At 44.2% G+C, this 22,399-nt stretch overlaps 1 protein-coding gene across 1 annotated transcript; it reads right to left on the bottom strand.

The window, feature by feature from the left end:
• Window positions 1–535: 535 nt before the first annotated feature.
• On the bottom strand, window positions 536–8,786 carry LOC125433320 (rab GTPase-activating protein 1-like). Its single transcript, XM_048497824.1, has 5 exons — window positions 8,610–8,786; window positions 7,429–7,512; window positions 6,882–6,953; window positions 3,808–4,005; window positions 536–712 (listed from the first exon to the last, which is right to left on the bottom strand). Exons 1-5 carry the CDS (start codon window positions 8,784–8,786, stop codon window positions 536–538), a joined length of 708 nt encoding a protein of 235 aa, XP_048353781.1.
• Window positions 8,787–22,399: the final 13,613 nt, after the last annotated feature.

Here is a 22,399-nt window from a genome sequence, read left to right as displayed (position 1 = left end):
TGGCACATGGTTGCAGAGTATAACAACACATGTAAACCTCTGAGATGGGTCTGAGACACCAGGCCGCGATCTGGCATCACAATGGTGTGCTTTTTCTTTGTTATGCCACCCTGCCCTACTCTTTTCCTCTAACAGAAAAAAACCCTCTACTTATGCAAGGTAAAAAATAATTATGAATAATTTTTAGCAACATACTAAACACTTAGTTCTGAATTATTTGTTACCCACCTTTTAACACCTAGGCATACAAAATAACGTGTCAAATATGAAGGTATCAGGGACGCGGCCTTGGGCAAGGCAGCTAGGGAAGAAATATTCCACTTAAAAACAGGATTCTTTAAATAACATCCCTTTAGAAAGGACCACATTGGAACAAATGAAGGACACCAAAGGAATATGTTTCAAGGCTGGCTCGCTGCCTCCTCCACCCCCTCCACCCTCATTTCCCTCCACAAAAGCTGCCTTAGGAGGAAATCTTTTCAGGGGCTGCAGCTGCTTTGTTCGTTGTGCTCTTGCGTTCGGAATCTGACTCCAACTATGTGCTCCCCTCTTTTGGCGAGGATGGCAGTGGAGGTGGCTGCGGCTGTGGCTGCTGGGGTGGCGTCGGCTGTGTGCCAGTTGCAGTTTTGATAGAGTTCAGGGTTTTGCTAAACCAAGAGTTTTTGGCTGCTTGGATTTCACTCATAAGTGCTCCTCTCTGGTGCTCCAGCTCCTAAGGAGGGAGAAGAGGTCAACAGTGAGCAAAGAACTAATCAATAAAATAAAGCAGCAATAACTTCAGACAGAGGAGTATCTAGGGAAAATGTAGCCTGGTGCAAAATCTGAGCCCCTCCCCCCCCCCACGACCAAACAACGGGAAGGAGGAGGGGTGTGGGAGGCGATTTTCCACCCCCCAAGTGACTAAATGGCTGCAACCTGGAGACATTTTACCCCATATGTCCCCCTGAGTGGTACGCCCCTGACTTCAGAGCTGTGCATACCCAATTGATGCTGCTGCCTAGCTTTAAGAAATGCATTTAGAATGGTGAATTACTGAAATTATAAATGGAACAACATCTATCCATCTGCATTACTCTTTGTACTATAATGCAGTGTTTTTCATCTGCGTGACAAGTATGATAAGCAATGTTGTGTACAATAAAATATTAAGTACGGTATTGTCAACAAAGTTCAGAGTCAATACTTCTAGAGATTATCTAGAGCTGTGGTTCTCAACCTTCCTAATGCCGCGACCCTTTAATACAGTTCCTCATGTTGTGGTAACCCCTGACCCTAACATTTATCCATTTTACGGATGGATAACACTGATGCAGAGAGTCTTAGGCGACCCCTGTGAAAGGGTCGTTCGACCCCCAAAGGGGTCCTGATCCCCAGGTTGAGAACCACTGATCTAAAGATTATTATAACGATTCCCCTCTCTTCAGATCAACAAGTAATGCTACTGGAGAGAAAAAAAACTGGATCCATCTGTTTTAATGAAGGAAAAACTAGCAATATTTTTCTGTGAATTAGAACATTTAAACTGAGTATTTTTATTCATTCAAAACAGTTCTGTAGTTCCTTTTCACCCAGTTTAGGGTCTCCATAGACCCTAATCATGTGCACATTAACTTTGGCTTACTTCCAAGTAAACATGCATGGACTGAAGTCTGCCTGATGTTAAACAGACTGCCGTGGTAGATTAGATGGCTCTATCTTTAATCCAAGCATCAGAATGGACAATAGCCTTTTTTGCACAAATTGTTTACAATGCATCTTGCCATTAAATGCTTCTTTTTTCTTATAATTTTGCCTTCATTCTTCCTCTGAAGTTTTTCCAACACCTTTTACTCAATGTGTTTTTAAATCCATTCCTGAGCCAGTTTCCTTTAAACATATGATCAAGTTGAAATGGTCTTTCTCTGCCCCACCAAACACATGATGGGAAGTAGCTGCATGGATCAACACGAAAAAGAGAGAGGGAGATCATGGAACAGCAGTTCTAGAGACATCAGGAAAGGGGAAGAGGTAAACATGAGAATATGAGAGTCTGGCTCCAAAAGGGTGCCACAGTGTGGGGGGAAAGCACTAAAAGAAGGAGAGTAGAATGACTGAAAGTGGAAAGAGGAATTTGGCAAAGATACTGACATCATAAATTGTCGCTACCACAAAATAGGGGCTGGTCATGAATAGTTACAAGAAGGTACCCAACAGGTTCCCTTCAAAAGCCTTCTTAGTTGGCTGGCTGTGGTAATGGCTCCCTGCCTTAAGTTGAGTCCCAGGCAGGAATATGGATGGATGCTGGGTGAAATGAGGTCTGATTAAATAGGAAAAGAAATGAGATGAGAAACAAGGCCAGGCAGGAACACTTACTGAGAGGATGATGAGAGATCTTCAGCTGGCCAGCTGTATCAACAGCTGTACCAACGATTCACATAACCTAAACTTCAACTTCTCTATTTCCAGCTCCTATTGCTTGCATTGAAAAACTTGCCAGGTCTTCATTGTAGCTATCAATCCATTTTCTTCAACTTCAGCTTTTATGGCTGAAGCTTTTACTGCAATTTTTCACCAGATTTCCTTTTGCATTGCCACATCTCAACGAAACAGGACCCGCACCTCTGAATCTAGCTACATGACCAATCTCAGTTGACCACAAGGAGTTTATGAGCGGCGATGGCAAGCAAGAGCCATTCACTGAAGTAACTTCCCTATATGGCAATACAGTAATGCAATCTATTTTGTAAGTCTGAAACAAATTTTAAAAAACAAGGGCACAGGTTTGTGTGGTTTACCTGCTACTAGTACAGCTGCTGATACAGTGCAGTGGCGATTCCACACGGTGGTTTCCTTGCCACAGTCCCCCCAACTACAGCCATTCCCCTTTCCCGAGGATACTGAGACTTTTTCATTTAAAAAAAGCCCCATTAAATCCTTTCATATGGATGTACCAATACATAAAAACAGAAGGTTCTTTGAATTCCCAGCTTTCATGAGAAAAATTCACAAAAAATTCAAAAAGCTGCTGGCATAATGGTTACAAATTGTGGGATAAAACTGGGGGATGACCTGCTGGACATATGGGAAATTAGGTGACTGTGTAGGCATTCATACTTCTGTGATTTGGTGTGCAGAGACAGACGGTCTGAAATATTAGGGAGCTTAAGAAGTGTGAACTAGAGGGTTGCATTCCCTGCTGACAGCTTATCCACACCCACTGTGATGCCAGCCAATGATAAACTTTGCCCTTCAGCTAGAGTTACAGAGCCCGCTGGGACCACAGGAAAGATGCAAGAAAGAACAGAGGCGTGGCAACCAGGATTCATCCAGATGAGCCCGGACTCGGCAAGTGACTGTGAGCTGCATCATGACTTCACAGACCAAGCAACAAAGAAGAGTACCTTCAGGGGTTAATCCATGGCTTTAGGTTGCATTTCAACCAACTCAGTGGTTCAATGTTTAGCTAAGAAGGTTGCTCATTGATAACAATCTCTGAAATGACTGACCAGGAAAGAAACCCTTAAAGGTATGTAGCGTGTTAAAAAATGCCTCCCTCTACCTTACAGCATCAGTTAAAAACAGTGTCTGTGTTGGGGGTGTAAGAGACAGTGTTTCCTTACTGCAAAAAGACACCTGTTCTCCAAAATGCATGGGTTAGCAGTCTGGTTGCAGTGGCCCCCAAAAGGTGGTCACATTGTTCACAACGGCGTCCACATCAAAGGAAACAGCCACGTGATTCCCCAGCACTGCTACAGGGGTAGCAGAGAGAAATGCAGAGGGTGTTTCTATTCTATGGCATTCTTGGCCTATAAAGAGAGATCATGTCACCTGTATTTTGCATTTGGCTTCCACAAGTTGTAGTTTGGTCTGTGCCAGGTCCAGCTCCATCTCCCTCAGCTGTTTCTTAAGGGCATCCTTTTCGTCATCTGTTTCCATCCCTCGGCCTTCTCTAGGCAGAGCTGGGGCTTTCAGTGTCCCTTCTTTGCTGAAGATTTCACTGCAGTGTTTGCATGCCATCACCTTGCCCTGAAACAGAACCACTGATTATACTAGAGAACGATAGCATCAGCTAGCTAGACTGATGGTCTTGGTGGCAATGGCAAAGTCACTGAGCAGATGGAGTCAGGCTTTTCCGTGTAACTCTGCTTGGCCAATATGGCATCCAGTCACAGCCAAGATGTTACAGTCGACTGTCATCTGGAATTATCCAGAGACAATCTGGAATTGACAACCATGTGTCAACACTCAGAAGCCTCTTTATTGGTGAACTGTAGAATACATTACTTTCTCTTGCCCTGCTTTCTGAGTCCCAGCAGCACTGTCTTCCTAGTATGCCATGTGTCATAAGTTATTCCATCACATGCGAAGTTTTTGCTTGCGTTATTGCCAACATTTGAAGTATATTAAAATAAAATATTGAGCAGGGTTAAAGCTTAGTACATGGGTGTGTTTCTCCATCCTGCCCTCTTGACTAGGCTATCTGTAATGTTCGTTTTCGTTAACAGATTAACAAAATGCACATATTTTGAACAGAAAGATCACACATTTTAATGGGGTAGGGGGACCTTGGTTTCTTTTTTCTTTTTGTCCAAAGACAGGGCCAGCTAGGAGGAGGAATATAAGAAACCCCCTCCCCCATTAATCCTGCCTGTTGAAGTGTGAACTGAGCTATCATGTGCCTAATAGGAGCAAGAAATGAGGTTATCAGTGGGGTACACTCAGTTCAGGTTTTGCTTTAAATCAACACTGACAAAAGGCAGTTCTACCCCTCTCCTCCTCTCTTTAGCAACAAAGAGAGATAGGAGGAACCAGCAGGCCACCATCCATTCCATCACTGGCAGCCATTTCTACCACAAAACAAGATAAAATCTGTATAAATAATTAAATCATTAAAATGAACAAACCATTAAAGGCTACAGCATAAAACAGCACAGCCCTCCCCCACCCTCCCCCAAAGGCATAAAACAACATAAACATTTAACAGTTTAAATGTTCCTCAAAAGTCTTCAGGCTAGAAGCAGATTGTTAACAAAAATTAGAAGATTGATCTGTTAGTTAACAGCCTGGGTGAACAAAGGAAATGGTTGGGCCTGATGCCTAAGGAGTAGCATCACAGGCAAGTGCTGCCACTGGAAATGCCATGCCTGGTCAACCCCCACTTCATCTCTAGATTTCCTACATTCCATTCTGGATCCTGATTCCAGAAAAGGCAACTACAAACAAAGGGGGATTATGCACAAGGTGTCTGCCACGTGTCGATCGCAGCAAGATTTCTTGTATGGGCGTATTTCCTTGAGCCCTGTTTTCACTTTCCATTCTCTCCATGGGAAGCAACACCACTTCTAGAGTGACTTTAATTTGCTTCACTGCCAAAGCATGGCACAGTTTTGAGCACAGTTTTGCCCAGGACATCTTCCCTCCACCCACATCCAGTCATTCCACTCCCTTGAACTGCTGTCCATGCCTTCCCCCTCATCCCCTCTTCCATGTTGCTGGCTCCTTCAAGTCAAAGACAAGAAATTCAACAGCAGGGCCTTAGCCAAACCACACCAACCTCTCTATTCTCATATGGATATCTCAATATAATAATGAGAGTGCCTGGAAATAGCAAGCCTCTCTCTCCTCCTGTGCCAGCAGCAGCAGGAAGTATGCATGTGGGGGGGGGGGTGAGGGGAGAAAATGTCAACTCTAGGACATGGTTCCCTTATTCAGCAGGGTGTGGTCCAGGGAATTGCTTTGCCTCTTTTATTTGAGGGGATTATTTTTGGAAAGGGCTATAATATTAATTTAACAGCAACAACAGCAATATTGATATAACTGCAATTTAAAGGGTTAAGCCAGCAATCTTGTGACTACCAGATGAGTTGAGATCTGTGCCTTTAAGAGTGAGTTGTATGGCATAGTTAAAAGAAACAGGCCCGGGAGAGTTTTCAGTAGAAAAGCTGCATGGCAAAGACTGATTGCCTCCTTTTGTGTAAACAGAGAAATGTGAGGAGACCCCACTAAAAGCCCACTGCGTAGTGAAGAGTAAGTGTTCCTTGCATAATATCAATTTTACACTTTCTTTTTTTAGGAGAAGCAGTACAATGGAAGAGTTATTAGTTGACAGTCATTTTCTAATTTTTGTAGTCAAGAGAAATGGAATAGAGTGAGTTTGGACTGCCCACTGTAGAACAGCTTTGTGAGGAGAAAGCTTCTATACAGTGCGATACTAAAGAGCTCAAAGAAGACTTATCAACAAATGAGACTACACTGCCTTGTTGATCCAACACAGAGGAAGTATCTGAAAATGCTGGGAAATCTGGAAACTGTTGCTTTCCTTTTCTTGAGAACTAGATGGGACTCCATGATTTTAACCAATCAGAGAATATGGAGGGCTTCTGCTATTGTAGATTTAAGGGAAAGGTAATAGGTCTACCAAGGCCAATGTAGGGGGATGTTCAATCATTCAGCTTTATGGTAGTGTTTCCAGATTTCTAACTTTTGAATGGACAGTGGAAGGCAGGTGCAACTTTACGAAACTTTGAGCATTGTGACAAGCCACACTTGCATCTCTACAACTGTAAAAGAAAATATACAGCAGAAAGCCTGGACATCCCAGTGTAAGATAAGAATAGAATTACCATGGCAGTATGTTAAGGAAACAGCCACTGGCCCTTTCCTCCACCTTGGTCTGCTACAGGAAAGAGCTGCTGAACGTTATCTCTCAGATTAAGTAGTCATGCATTTCCTGTATGGTGCTTCAAACATGTTCCTGTTACATGCCACTTCAAAGAAGAGTACCTTCAGGGGTTAATTATTCGACTCTATTATGACCACCTGTGAAAGTTAGCTTGTCAATGTGTCCTGGTACAATTGTCAACAATGACTGACTATTTAGTGTTAGTGACATGTAGTCTTACCTTCACAACCTCCAGTTCCTCTTTACTGGCAGACTGCTGTTTCTCCAGCCTGCTGCTCAGTTGGGAACAAATCTAGGAAGAAATAACAAGATACACTCAAATAAAGTTTGCTTTTTAAAGAAAGAGGAAACTGAACACATTTCAACAAGGCCCCAAAATTTCAGCTCTTTACAATCTACTATTAAGCCTGTATTCTGTCAGTAGTCATTTCCTGACAGATGACAGAGGAATGTACGCTAGACTGATTATTAAACTCTATACATTAACTCTGAGGAGCTGCATCTTTGATGGAGTGAAAGATGTGACAAACATATTATAATTGTCTTAAAGCTTATGCCAATTGACAATGGGCAATGGGGAAACATGCCTTTTACTGGTCTGCCCCTGGGAGGTGGCCAAGCATTTAATTTTAACTTCAGAAATCAGATTATAATTTGCAAAACTGCTTGTAAAAACTATGTGTACGCTAACACAGAGTAATTTTCCACAAGGTTAAACATACTGAATGGTCAGTTGAAAGATTTAAAAATTCAATCAAACACTTTACTTGTTTATATTCGGCAATAATGGCAGTGGTCTTCTTTATTTCAGATTCTGCCTTCTCCAGCTGTTTTCTGAAGATTTCTTTCAGCTATACATAGAATGAGAGAAAGCATTATTACTAAGGGTGGACAAATGTCTGTGGTTATGCAAGTAATCACTCTCCTGAGCACACCCTTCATCTACAAAAACATTACTGCTGTTTATTAGGAATTCTCACTTATTAGGAAATCTTTGCAAGAAATCTTAATTCCTAGGTCATGCCTGAACATTTTCCAGGGTGTAGCAATTTCTCCCTCACATAGTGCTGTAATTATGTCCTTCCAATTGTGATACAGAGTGCAATATTTTCTATCCCAATATGGTAACTACACACAAAATAGTCTTCAGCTACAACAGTAGAAAAAGGCTGGGAAGTCATCCTGTCAAATGGACTCTTTTCTTCATATCCCCAATGCGAAGGACACATTTGGGAGTAAGTGAACGTAGATCTGCTGATCCAAGACTTCCATGTTGCTAAAGTGTTTTTTAAACCTTGGGATGGGCATTAGCACCATTGTACATTCACCTTTCATACAGTCAAAATCAAAGTTAAAACTTTGTATATGTCCTCCTTTCTGAGTGAATGTGTGCGCAGTGGCACTTCTAATCAGAAAGAGTATGGACTGGGTATTGAAGCTACAGGAATAGTTTAAGACATCTTGTTAGTAATAAAAGTGATCTTGTATGTGAACCTTTTTGCAGAGCATTGAAAGGTGTATGGCTTCACTCTCTTTAAGTCAGACTGGAGGTTTCTGGATCAAAGCAAAGAAACCAGCCACAAGCAGAAGTTTGACTCAGAAATTTCCAAATAGAATTTCCTCTCAAGAAACATGGGGCACAATCCACTGGAAACTTCTCCAGGGAAAGTCTCATTGCAGTGATTGAAGTCTGCGCAAAAGCACTTCCATATATTCCCAACAGATTATCTCCCATTAGTATATTTCCATCATCCAAACACTCAAAAGAAGCAGCTTGAGATGGCCACACTTGCCTTGAAGTAGGACCATGTGATGTGAAATTGCCTAGGACTTTGAAACATAGTTTGCTATGCTACTTTTTCCCATTGATGCCCAGTATTTAAGTGTTTTCATACCAATTGCTAACTCCGCCCCTGCCCCTGCAAAACACACAGAGGGAGAGTTTTACCTGGGCTGTTTCTTCTTCCTGTTTCCGTTTCTCCTCTTCAGTCTCCACCAATTTCTGCTTTGTCAGTAGCAGTTCCTTGTTCAAAACATCTGCTTTGTCTTCAGCCTGGAAATTTACAGAAGGGCTCAGCGACACCAGACTGATGCTTGAGGAAAGAGCAGGTGCCCAGAGTTCCATCTCATTCAGAGTCCCCCCCCTCCCTGCTCTTTGGGATTTGGTCTAGAAATCTACCATCATAGCTTGAGAACTTTACCACAGCAGGACTATAAGGATGGAAAAGCAGTGCCCCACTCTTGGCCTCGCCCCCTGACCTCCCTTTACCCACTTGCTTGCTCCTGCAGTGTGGACACAGCAGATCCTGGGAAGATTTTTTTTTTCCAGTTCAGGCACAAGGTTAGTTATCTGAATGCCTGGATCCAAACATGGAGCCCAGAAGTACACATCTCTAGACACACAGAAGTGAGTTATGTACTTAAAAGTCAACGTCAAAGTTTCTGAATTTCATCTCTAAGCCCAGTATTGAGAACTTGTAGGCTCTTGGAAACAGCCAAGGCACTTAGAGAGCGATGACTGTGCCGGAACCAAGCCTTATTCTAACTTGCTCTCACAGTTTACGGGAAGACCACTGGAATTAATTTGATCCCATGAGTAGTCTAAGGGAGTGGTGATCCTGTTTAGATCGCTCACACCCAGTCTAATTGTGTTTTGCAATCATCCACAGTAATCCAATTAGTTCAGCCTTAGTCTGGAGCCATCATTGTGAAGATGGAAGACAGGCTGCGTTAACAATGTGTGGAAAGCTGCAATCCTGTGTACATTTGTGTGTGGGCACAATTGGCGCTTTACAATCCAATGCATAAACCAATAACAAACAACAATAATCAGGATGTACTTTTGTGAACAGAAACGCTGGGCCAGGAGATCATCTGCAGATCATCTGCAATTAACAGCTCCACAATGGGAGATCATACAGGTGCCACTTGTATTGATAAAAAATATGCAGAAGGCTAACTGGGAAACCAGAGTCTTCCTTCACAGACTTGGCATAGCATAGCTCCACTCCCTTTCTTTACCAGAGATGTCTTTCCTCTGAGCTTAATGCAAGTCTCATAGATACGTGGAGAGAGAGAAACTTGTTACCAGAGAGTTAGAAAATGCCTGGTCTTGACTAAAGACTCTTGGCTATAGCAGACCCTCTTTCATGCCCTCATCATGTTATCACAGTCCTTTTCTTTGGGGGCAAGGAACTTCAAGGAATTCCCTTTGGACAAAAGTCACTTAATGGGGAAAGAGCACGCATCAAAATTGAATGTACGACAGCATATGCTTTCCTCCTAGGAATGCACACTACCAGGGTGAACTCAGGGCTGCACAAGAGAATACAATATTATCCCACCTACTAGTAGGAAGGATAATAATTAGTACTTATGAAATGTTTTCCCGTAGGCACAAAACACTTTTCATACATCATTAATTCTTACAAGGACACAGACGGTAGAGTTTGGTTACTGTGCTTCAAGATGCACACAGCAGAAGGACTTTTCTCAAGTATTTCAAAGCTTTGATCCATACTCTTATCACTGATCTGAAGTAGAACAAGATGAGTTTGGATTTATACCCCACTTTTCTCAATCCTAAGGAGTCTCAAAGTGGCTCACAAACTCCTTTTCTTCCTCTCCCACAACAGACACTTTGTGAGGCAGGTTAGGCTGACAGAGTTCTGGAGAACTGGGACTAGCGGCTAGCCCAGGGGTAGGGAACCTGCGGCTCTCCAGATGTTCAGGAACTACAATTCCCATCAGCCTGGGGGGGGTGGGGGGGGGGGGGGGTGGGGGGGGGGGGGGGTGGGGGGGGGGGGGGGTGGGGGGGGGGGGGGGTGGGGGGGGGGGGGGGTGGGGGGGGGGGGGGGTGGGGGGGGGGGGGGGTGGGGGGGGGGGGGGGTGGGGGGGGGGGGGGGTGGGGGGGGGGGGGGGTGGGGGGGGGGGGGGGTGGGGGGGGGGGGGGGTGGGGGGGGGGGGGGGTGGGGGGGGGGGGGGGTGGGGGGGGGGGGGGGTGGGGGGGGGGGGGGGTGGGGGGGGGGGGGGGTGGGGGGGGGGGGGGGTGGGGGGGGGGGGGGGTGGGGGGGGGGGGGGGTGGGGGGGGGGGGGGGTGGGGGGGGGGGGGGGTGGGGGGGGGGGGGGGTGGGGGGGGGGGGGGGTGGGGGGATCTCTCAGCCCCACCCGCCTCACAGGGTGTTTGTTGTGAGGGGGGGTAGGCCAAGGAGATTGTAAGCCCCTTTGAGTCTCCTGCAGGTTGGGGGGGGGGGGGGGAGGGGGGGTGGGGGGGGGGGGGGGGGTGGGGGTCGGGGGGGGGGGGGGGGGGGGGGGGGGGGGGGGGGGGGGGGGGGGGTGGAAGGAGAGAAAGGGGGGATATAAATCCAAACTCTTCTTCTTCCCATTGGCCCAAGGGGCCAAGAGACAACCGCACCCACAAAGCACTGGGTGTACGGGGTAGCCCTCACCCACGCCACCCTCCTACTAGTAGGTCTCCCTGCCTCCCTTCCCCCATCTGGCTTGAGAGTTCGCACCCTCCCTCTCCCTTGTTGCTTCACAGGGAGAGGAGTTTCCAGGGGTTTGTCTCTCCCCTGTGGCCTCACAGGGAGAGGTGTTTACTGCTTGTGTGAAAGACTCCCACCCTGTTACTGCACAGGGTGGGGACCAGCCTGAACCGTGGTCTGGGATCTGATAGGGGGTCTGGGCTTCAGGGTTCTCCTCCCTCCTTCCCACTTCCCACCACTGAGCTATCCCCTTCCCTTGGCTGTTCACACCACCACCTACATTCCCTGCTGCTGCGGTAGCTCTTGACTCTCTCTTCCTTATAACTTCCTTATATACCTTCTGCCCTCTCATTCTTCTTCCTCCTCCCAGCTGCTTCTCCAGCCCATCTTCTGCAGCTGCCTCAGCTGTGGGCGGGCGGGCCCTGCCTGGTCTGAGCTGCTCCTCCAGCCTATCACCCCCATTTGGCTCAGCTGTGGGCTTGCTGGGCCTACACCTCCTCTCTTCCCTGCCTTCCTCTCTGAACAAGGCTTCTAAGGCTTCAAGAGGCTCCTCTGCAGCCTTTCCATCTCCTGCTGTGCCAGCCTGCGTGTGACCCAGCGGGGCAAGTCCGGGCACTGCAGCTGAGCCCGGACACCTTGTAGAAGAAAAAAAAAACCCTATTCTATACTATGGGGTACTCATCCTAAGAAGAAGGGCGAAGGATAAAATCTGAGATGTAGGATACGGTGTCAAAGTGACAGTGATTACAAAAAAAGTTAATCCGGTTCTATTTATCTCATGCCTTTAAAAGATATTCCCAGTGGACTGTATTGCATTAACTCCTGGTTTCAAATGAATCAAATTAGCTTGAATTGCTTGGACAAATTATTTTAGCTTCTTGTAAAACCTATGTGCATGCACATGAAATCTGTTGGTGGGGGATACAAATGAAAAAGCAGCTTGTTTTTGAAATGCTTACACATCTGCTGAAGCACAGACCACAAGAAATGGAAATTACTGAATGGATTGCACTTGCTGAAAGTGACTGTAAAATGCGATTTTGTGCTTCATATTTTTTATCTATTTTAACTGCATCTTGTTTGTTTAAATTATACTGAGGTCTGTTCATTAGCTGCTTTGGATCCCTATTGTGGAGAAAAGCAGGGTAATGGATCTCCCACATAAATGGGTAAATGCCAGGACAGTAGGAAAAAGAATTAGGATATGATTCCAAGGGGGGAGGAGGAGGTGCATACGGATCCACTGCTGACTGCCCTACATGGGTAGATATACTTCGCTGGCAAAGCAGAAATATGTGAAAGCCAGAGACTCTATGAACAAACAGCGTGAAGGCTATGCTCACCTAAGCCTCAGCTTGCAGCCTCAGAGTTCTCATAACAACACACAACAGAATGAAGCAGCATTACAGATAAACAACATTTAAGGGTGGTTTCACTGGTTTGGCACTCCAGATCCTTTAAGACATTTCTGGAGATCTGGCAGCAAATTTTGAAGAGGGGAGCTCAGCGGAGATGTGATGCCACAGAGGATGTCCTCTGAAGCTACCACTGTCCCCAACAGAACTGATCTCTGGAGAGAACCAGCAATTCCAAGAGAACCCCGGGCCCTGCCTGCAGATTAGCAACTTTAAAAACAATCAACATCTTTATTAGGACAATTTCCTCACAGGTTATTAGCCCCGGGTTTGATGCTGTTGGGAAGCAGTTTTTTTCTCTACTTCCCCACAGTATTGTGGTGTACCTATGGACCTTCAGGGATTTCACTGGCTTTTTTCCAGTAGTTTCCACACCTGCTTTGCTGTAAAGTTTTGAGAAGGAGTGCAGTAAGCCATGGTTCCCAATTCTGGTTCCACGGACATGGCAGCCATTTTTCTTGCCCCTGTCTCTGCAGCAGCCATATCCTTCCCTGGCTACTGAGGTGGGGGAGGGGGGGCGGGGGTGTGCGTGTGTGTTTTGTTTCTTTAATTAGTAAAGTGAACATTGTTACAGGTTCTCTGAATTCTCAACTTTCAGCTATTTTTTAAAAAAATCTCTATACTCTTTTGTTGCATTGATAAAAGAAGAAAGGTATATCTCTACAGTCAACAATCTTTTTAATGACTTTTTGTGACTCTTTTTTAAAATGAAAGCTGTACATTCAGAAAAACAGCTACACAGATTTATTTCCCATATGGAGACAAGTCTTTAAACATCAAAACCAGGAGAGGGGTGGTATACAAATCTAATAGATCAAATCAAATCAATCAGGGGTCCAAATATACAAAATGCTCCTAAATTTTACTTCTAACGATTATGTTCAGTTTGCCCCAATTCTTAGCTTTGCCACTGTCTTAATGCTGGAATTATGACAAGGAAGGATATGTTGTTGTTTTTTCTCATATGAGAATGCTAATAACTCATGATTGACCCAACAATACCTCTGAGCATCTCAGAAGAAAGCACATCTGAAACACAACTTTTTGTATCATTTGGGCCACACCTAATAAAAGATGCTACACAGACTTCATTCAAAGGGACACCAAAGTTCTAGATTCAGTACCTCTATTTGCAAATGGCAAGGAATGGAGCTAGAGCCATTCGCAGCATAATGTTAGGAGGAGGGAAACTTGAACTAATATCGGAAAGTATCCCTAGAACTTCAAATAAGTGCGAGGTATACTTTCGATATATAGGGGGTATATGGTGCTACATATGAAATAACTAGCTCTATGCAAAAGGTAGCCAAAAGTTCTGTATTTACAACACATAAGGCAGAAGAGTTCCTTACACAAAGCTAGCTGACAGGACTCAAAGGAGAACCAACATGGTGTAGTAGTGTACTAGATCAGGAACACCTTGGTTCAGATCTCCCCCTTCCCTTCAGCCTGAAAACTCAATTGATAATCTGGGGCCACTCAGCCTAACTAACCTACCTCACAAAGGTATTGTGAGGACAAAACCAGGGGAAGACGGTTATGCTTGCTCGCCTAATATCCATCCACACCTTTTTATCCTACCATTCTCCCAGAACGGGAAACAGGAAAGGGATTCAAGTTGGTAACACTTCTGATTAAAAAGCAAATTCACCAGATTAAATTCAGTGTAAATGACGTATAAAACTTGAGGGAAGCTGGTAGGAAGGTAACTAATAGGAGGGTTTTTTTGGCAATTTAAAAAGTTTTTCAAGAGAGCTGCCCTGACTGAACCAGTTTGCTTTATATTTTCTGCTATGTCCTCGCCAAAAGCTTGGGTGTGTGCAAAGCAAGAGGCACACCTGTGAGCTGGAGACCCTGGCTCTATCATCAGACAAGTGAGCAAGCAAGCGGTGTAGCAGGAAGTGCAGTGTCCTCCTGTGTTAAAAACCATGTGCCAGATTTAAAGACAAATAGGAAATGGCAGCACAGAAGTTCTGATGTCTGGCACTTTCCTGTTTTCTGCCTGATGGTCTCTACCAAGCTGCTGTTTACCATTCTGTGCTCTACTGAAAAAGTTTTTAGAACCAAATCTAACGTATTTTTTTCCTCCAAAGATACTTCTCATAAGGAATAATAATAACGTCCTGTTAGACTCAGCCCTTGCTCTCCATACCCCAGCAACGAAGAAGCTGCTGCTGCTTCTGGAAACAATAAATGTAACAAAACATTTAAATCCTAAAAAAACACTGTGAATCTCAGAGGAAAAGGCACTGAATGACGCATCTCAAGAAATAAGCAGGATAGTTTTTGAGGTCTTTGGGGAAATTTCAGATTCAATTTAGGTATAACACACTTGCTAACATTACTACACCCTGGAGGCAGACATTCATAACTCTGCTACCCTAGCCTGAGATGTAAACAGAAACTTCCTCTAGCAATGCCAGCCCTACTGGCTGTAATTGTTACACCCCAAAATACCAACTGTACATCTTCACAGAAGCAACAAGAAGGCATAAAGCTGGGGAGGATCTTTGTTTTCAGATGCCCAGGAGGACACTGCATTTCCCAAACAGAGAGAAATAAACAAAATATACACATAGATCAAACTTACCTCCACCAAAGTCCCAGAGCAACTACTGCTTTCAATCATATATATAAATTTCAGAGAGAGAGAGAGAGATGGAGGTAATCCAGTGAACTTTAAACACCAGCAAACAAAAATTAGGAAGTAAACGAAGTCCCAAGTTTTCAGTTTTGCGGCAAAGGGTGGAGGTTGACTTGACCCTTTAAAAATGAGTAACGTATTCCAGTTTCAAGCTGTTAAAGCAGCTGGAAGGAAGTTTGAAGCCAGAAGGCAAGTTCCAACTCAGGAAAGCCCAAAACTCCACCCTCAACCATCTTCTTCCAGCACGGATGGACATATTAGGCTAATTAGCCAGGCTGATTTTATTGTTGTTCCTAGAGTCGAGTGTGACTCAATGTGCCAAGCACCTTGCCAAACCTCTTCATTGCCATATTTCATTGCAACAGAGCAGATATTTGGACACTGAGTTTCTCTAACAGAAAGTATTTCAAGAGTAAGTAAAAAGGATAGATATATATTAATTTTTAAAAATCAGAACCGTACTAATGTGCAGGGTGTGGTTAGACCTAAGACCAGACCCCTACTCAATCAATACAGTCTTGAAACATCCCACATTGACCTCAAGAAGCTGTTGTGAAGAAAACATGGGGGAGGGTTATCACCTACATCATCCTTATCTCCCTTGAAGAAGGGCAAAAGGATAACAGGAATAAAAGGAATTATTTCAGACTCCTGGATGTCAGCTGCTATGGAATCAGCCCAAAGGAGAAAGTATAAATGCAAGATAAATGACAGAAAACAACTGACATCACAACACTGGCAAAGCTAAAGTCAGCCTTGGAATTTAGCAGAGCACAAAGTTTTTCCACTGTGCCGTCTATTGCTAGGGGTAATTTAAAAACACAACTCTTCCAGAGAGTTGTTTCTTGAAAATAAAAATTGCATACATAGAACAGCTACTTTTATCTTCTCCTGCAGTCAGGACATTGGCAGGAACACACTGCCACATCAGAAGTTATTGGGCAGTCCATAGTCTGAACAATTAAAACAGACTAATATTTCAGTCCCTGATGGAATTAAGTCCAAAATAAATTCCTCAGTGGATTTACATCCCCAACCAAACATGTTTCGAGATAGCAGAAGGCTAGCTCAAAACATTCTGATTCCAAGTCAGGAAATCCAATTAGTAATTCCCTCATATCAACTAACAGGGTGCACGAACCATCTTTGAGAACCGAATCTGGTTTATCATCCATGCTACCATCCTAAAAAGCATATCAAATTAAATAGAGAGTATTTGCTAAAAAAATTTCTACTGATTGTTTCTGCAAGTTCATGTATGTAATTTTAATATTTAACCTGAACTCCATCTCTCTCCTCCAAAACAAGTAGTTAAAGTACTATATCTATTCCAATAAAATTCCTTTGTTTCCGCTTCCCAACGTACTGCTTTGGTTATAAAATACCCATTCAAAACCACTAAGAGTTTGTCAATACTGCCTTCAGAGGCGTACCTAGGTAAACTGGAGCCCTGGGCAAAACCTGCGTTTCATGCCCCCCCATGGGCGGCCACCCTCCCCCACCGTGACCAAACAATGATTTTTTTCCACCAGGTCGTTTCAAAATCACCATCACATTATAGAAAATCCCCCAACTCACGAATCTGGACACAGCAATGGGCCATGCCACACAGCAGAAATAACTTTTGGAAAACATTTTCAAATTGCATTCAAAATGTTTTATTACTGCTATGAAAACATTTTATGGTGTTGTATCCAGTCCCCCCAATTGGGGGAAACAGCATCACTTTCAATGTTATTTAAACTGGGGACCCCAGATTCTCCCTTTATGGTGGATTTAAAAGGAGAATCTGGCCTCCCTAGTTTAAACAAGTGATGCTGGAATCCACCCCCAAACAGCATCATTTTCAATGGTGTTTAAACTACATTGGTGTTTAAATAACATTGAAAGTGATGCTATTTTGGGGTGGATTCTCCCTCACCCTGAAACAGCATCCCTTTCAATGTTAAAACTGTGGACCTCAGATTCTCCCTTTAAATCCATGCCAAAGGGGATGGATTTAATAATAATGATGATGATGATGATGATGATAACATAATAAAACAACCTTTATTAGGCATTGAGAGAATAAAAGAAAGAAAGAAAACAAGCATTGGCAGGAAGGGAGTGACTTTAAAAAGAGAATCTGGGGAAATTTAGGGGGTGCCTGTTGTCAGGGGTGCAATTATTAAGCTAGCAGCACCAAAATTTCAGAGTATCTTCGTGAGACCCTACTGATAATACCACTCAGGTTTGGTGAAGTTTGGTTCAGCGGGTCCAAAGTTATGGACCCTCAAAGGTGTAGCCCCCATCTCCTATTAGCTCCCATTGGAAATAATGGGGGATGGGGGCACTCCCTTTAGGAGTCCATAACTTTGGTCTCCCTAAACCAAACCTCACCAAACCCAGGTCATATCATCAGGAGTGTCTCCAAAAAATCCCTGAAATTTTGGTGCTGCTAGCCCAGGGGTAGGGAACCTGCGGCTCTCCAGATGTTCAGGAGCTACAATTCCCATCAGCCCCTACCAGCATGGCCAATTGGCCATGCTGACAGAGGTTGATGGGAATTGGTTGATGGGAATTGATGAGCCCCAAGGTCTCCTGGGAAGTGTAGTTCCCACCAGGCCATTTTTAGCCTCAAGTGGCTAGGTTGCTTTTTCCGGCCTGCATTTTCAGGCTGCACTAAGGTAAGTGTGTGTGTGGGAGAGGGGGTGCTGCGGGGGGGGGGGGGGAGAGACAGAGTGCTCACTGGGTGCAGTATGGCCCAGCCACGCCTCTGAGGGGAAGAAATGCTTTCTCTGCCATCAAGTTCTCCATTACTGTCTCCCCTCAACAACTTCTTCAACAACAGGATTTCAAAGAAGTTTGTGAATATAAAGACATTTCAAATCCTGTGAAGCAGAGCATAGGGGTAAGAATGTAGAGCAAAAAAAATGGTAAGCAGGCAAATGATTAAACATCCCTCCTCTAGTTTTCTGCTCTCAATTTGCTTGCTCTTCTAGTAAATAGTCTGGCCCTTATGTAGGTGATAAAAGCCACAAAATCAGATCACTTTACACAAGGTAGTGGTCTCAACCAACTTAGCATACTGTAATGCAGAAAAAAATGATACTGTAAATTAATCCCTGCGCGTACACGCACAAATACGCTCCAATCCTCATAACTATGTTCTGGAAGGGTCAAAATATTGAGGGAAAAGGAGGGGAAGGAGAACAAGTCTTCTCAACTCCTGTCAGTTTAGAAAAGATAGAAAATTAGGGGGTAGAGTAGGATACGATTTCCAAATTTCCCCTTCTCCCTGCATGTCCATAGCTTGTCAGAGTGCTTATATCCAAGCAGCAGCCATTTCGCCTAGACTTCAGGCACAGCACTTTTCTAACATCGCATGAGCTACACAGAGAGGTCTGTCAAATTACTTTTTCATCAGTGATATTATGCTTTGTATTGTGCTGTTTTTGCTTACTGTTATGGTTCCTTAAAGACAACTGTTCCACACTCTGTTCTGTAACAATGTTCACATTAGTGGACAGCGCCAGCCCGTCTTATATGAACTGGTAAATCATAACTTGCAATATTCCAGTTCCTGGAAAAGGATCTACAATCTGAGGTTCTCACCTCCTACCTGATACCATTCAGGGAAGAGGACTGCTTGTTTGGCTAGCATTTCCTACAAAACTGATCTCCTCTTCCTGCATATAATTCAAACAGACTTTCAGTTTGTAGCAGTCAGTGAACATAAAGTATTTTAGTCCCTTTAAGACCAACTGAATAATTATGGATGGAACTGACTTCAATAGCCTACCTTCCCAGACAACAGCTGATTTTAGAATACACTACATTAATATAATTTAGCATGATATAAAGAGAATAATAAGCACATATTAAGACAACAGGAACTGCAGGCTTTTCGCTATGAAAAACTGTTTAAAAAGAAAAACTCAAATCCTGAACTCATAAATAAGAATGTCTTTACCAGTGCCAATAGAACAGGCACTCTTGCCAGATGAGATGCACCTGGATGTACCCAGTTATACTTGTATGAAATGCTTTGGGTGGGGTCAGTCATTTGTTTAGCTCCAGATGTCAAACTTCACAATATCTAGCATTTCTATTGACAAAAAAGGACTCACAATCACATGCCATTTAAAAAGTTCATAAAGCTTAGGAAATGATCCAGAGCATAGTGACAAAATATTGTGCATTTTGTTGGGTATAACAGATCAATGTCTGTTTTAGTCATAGAACTGTACTAGGTATATAGGATGATGACTTCTGATTATGGATTTACTGTTTCTGAAGATGCCCCCTCCCCCCCCCAAAAAAAACATGTTCCAGGGTTCTGAGTCGAGGCTGTTTCATAAGCAACTCTTCCAGTGGGGTGAAGTGTGTGTCTGCTTTCTGAGGCACAGCCAGGGTGTTCTAAGTGGAGCTACTGACTTGCCCATCCGCAGTTTCTTCCTGTTTCCCTATGCAGAGGGTGCTCGGAGCAAAGAAAGCAGGAAGTTGAGTTGGCCTGAAGATCGGTTGTCTTCTAAAGCGCAGAATACGCCTATTCCTGACAGCTAATTCTGTGCACTTTGGAATTTTGCATCTTGAACAGGGGACGCAAAAAGACTGAAGAGCGTTTCAAATGAGGCTTGCTCTAACGGTTACGTGAGGCTGACATGTCATTTATTCAAAAGAGTTTTTATAGACACCCACACTGTTAGCTGCATGAATGCACAGCTTCATCACCTAGAATGAAGAACTCGACACATTACTGGATAAGAGTACTTAATGGGGAAAAAATGGCTCCATAGATTTAATTTTGTTGGACAGGAAGAGTTCAAAATCCCTTTATCTGCAATGATGTTTTGCTGCTCTTATCTGCTGCTTCCTGTGGAAAGTTTCTCCAACCAAGCATAATTTCCTGTGAGAGTTGGTACATAAAGCTCACACTGATTTTACTGAATAGATTGAACTCTTTCCCCAACAAGTCAGTAGCAGGAGGTTGGACTTAAAAGGTTCCCTTTTGTGAGCCAAAGGTGACTTCAGTTGTACCTTCCCTGTATTCTGCAGCCCAAAGAGTATCCCCCAGGAGCAATTTTCTGGGGGGTGGAAGAGGATGCAAATGCAGGGAAGAGGCCAGTGAAGTGCTACTCATGGTTCCTTGGATCTAACTTCTGCATGCATGCTGGGTTTGTGTTTTTTTGCGGCGGGGGGGGGGGGGGTCTTGCAGCAGAGAAGAAACTGTTAACACCCCCCAAATATTCTTAGATTATTTAAAAATGCATATGATATAGTGAATTTGCAAAATCTGGTAATGCAGACAGTCACAGATAAATACTGTCCTTGACTGAAAATATATCTTTCTCCCTACTGAGGTGATACCACTCAGTACGGACAATCACTTTTAGATGACATTAACTGATATGTTTGAGTTTTCAGACATTTATAGAAAATTTTCTGGGCCAAGGAGTGTCAATGTTCACAAAATTCAGGTATTCACTGTAACACAGCCATGTAATTCAATGGAGGGAACATATTTTCACTACTTAACTTTTCTTTAAATCAGATGTTGATGTTTCTTGTGCAGAATCCTATTCCTTTATATTCCACATTTACACTTTTTGAAGTAGCCCAGCATATGCTTTCAATTAAATTCAGAGTGTCTTAAAAATATTCAGTAAATTTCCTCCTTGTATTGTCTTAGAAAATTAAGCATTGAGATGGCTAATATCGATATATCTAATTTTGAAGTGTGTCCCCTGCCTGTGGAAACTTAAATCCTCAGATAGACTTAGGGGACCCCTAAGTCTGCAGAAAAATCTGAAATTTGAAAAAAAAGGGGAGGGATTTAAAAAATTTCCATGATTTTTAAACAGTGTTCTCTTCACATGCACAGAGAACATATCTACTGTTTGGGGCTGCCCCCAATTTCCACCAGCCCACCTGGATGTGGGATGCACAGCTGCCACACCACTGCAGTCGTGGAACCTAGGAGCTGCTCTGCACCCATCCATGGAAGAAGCAGAGCCCACCTCACTGGGATGTTGTGAAGATAAAAAGGAGGAGAGGAGAATAATGTAAGCTGGGGTATAAATGAAGTAAAATAAATAATAAATATTGCTGAAGTTGGGAGGCAAATAAAAGGTAGGTTGATCAATGGCTGAGAAGGAAAGAATGAGGCAGAGAAAGGGGGAGGATGTGGGGGTTGCCAGGAGGAGTTAAAATAGCATGGGGAATGAAGGGGAAAGTGAAGTACCACCGAACAGGTACTTGAGTATTCCCTACTATGCAAGTGAGCCTGGCCCATTGGTCTGCACCACACAACCTGGCCATAGTTTTCCTAGGTAGAGGCTGCTGTGGTGAGAGAGAAAAAGCACAAGACAGATGTGCTGAGAAAGGTAGGCTGTCTGTTGGGTGGGAAGGACATATGGTCAGCGGCGAAACCACCAGGGGCGGGGGGGTGCAACGCACCGGGCACACCATTTATAGTCATGTGGGGGGCAGAAAAAATCCTCCTCCCCCTCAACCTCCCCCCCCCGCGGCGCACCACCCCACTTACTTTTAGGAATGGAGCAGGCCAGAAGCCTGCCTGCGTTGCCTGGGCCTGGTGGGAACTACATTTCCCAGGGGCTCCTGGGAAATTTAGTTCCCACCAGGCCCAGGCAACGGAGGCAGGCTTCCGGCCTTCTTCTCCGGCCTGCTCCTTTCCTAGAGGTAAGTGGGGTGGGGGGCGCGGGGGGACAGGGAGGCACCATGGGGGAGCGGGGGGGCATAGCGGGAGGGGGGCGCAAAAGCCAGAGTGTGCACCGAGTGCACTCTGGTCTAGCTACGGCTCTGCATATCATTACCAACTTCAGGTTAGGAAATACCTGGAGATTTGAGGGTGGAGATGGGGGATGAAAAGGACCTCAGAAGGGAATAATTCCATAGATCCCTATCCCCCAAAGCAGCCATTTCTTCCAGGAGAACTAGGGTTTCTAACCTCCAGGTGGGGGCTGGAAATCACTTGGAATTACAACTGATCTCTAGATGACAGATACATTCCTGTGGAGAAAATTACTGATCTGACAGGTGCACTCTATGGCATTATACCCTGTTGAGGTCAAATCCCTCCACAAACCTTGCCCACCCCCCAAATTCCACCTCAAATCTCCAGGAATTTCCCAACCTGGACCTGGCATCCTTAAGCAGGAGAACTGATCTCTGTAGATGTGAGATTTATTGTGAT

The sequence above is a fragment of the Sphaerodactylus townsendi genome, linkage group LG05 (genome assembly GCF_021028975.2).
Source record: "Sphaerodactylus townsendi isolate TG3544 linkage group LG05, MPM_Stown_v2.3, whole genome shotgun sequence".
Lineage (NCBI taxonomy): Eukaryota > Metazoa > Chordata > Lepidosauria > Squamata > Sphaerodactylidae > Sphaerodactylus > Sphaerodactylus townsendi.
Note: the sequence above shows the minus strand (reverse complement) of the source record. Positions and strands in the feature narration are given on the sequence as shown.

What these genes read in the sequence shown, in the direction of transcription:
- LOC125433320 (XM_048497824.1), bottom strand. Translation starts at nt 8,786, where the DNA reads ATGGAACTCTGGGCACCTGCTCTTTCCTCAAGCATCAGTCTGGTGTCG. An exon ending in TTATTGCCGAATATAAACAA is followed by an intron (nt 6,954 to 7,428) that starts GTAAAGTGTTTG and finishes ATTTCTTCCTAG; the next exon opens with ATTTGTTCCCAACTGAGCAG. An exon ending in AGGAACTGGAGGTTGTGAAG is followed by an intron (nt 4,006 to 6,881) that starts GTAAGACTACAT and finishes GTTCTGTTTCAG; the next exon opens with GGCAAGGTGATGGCATGCAA.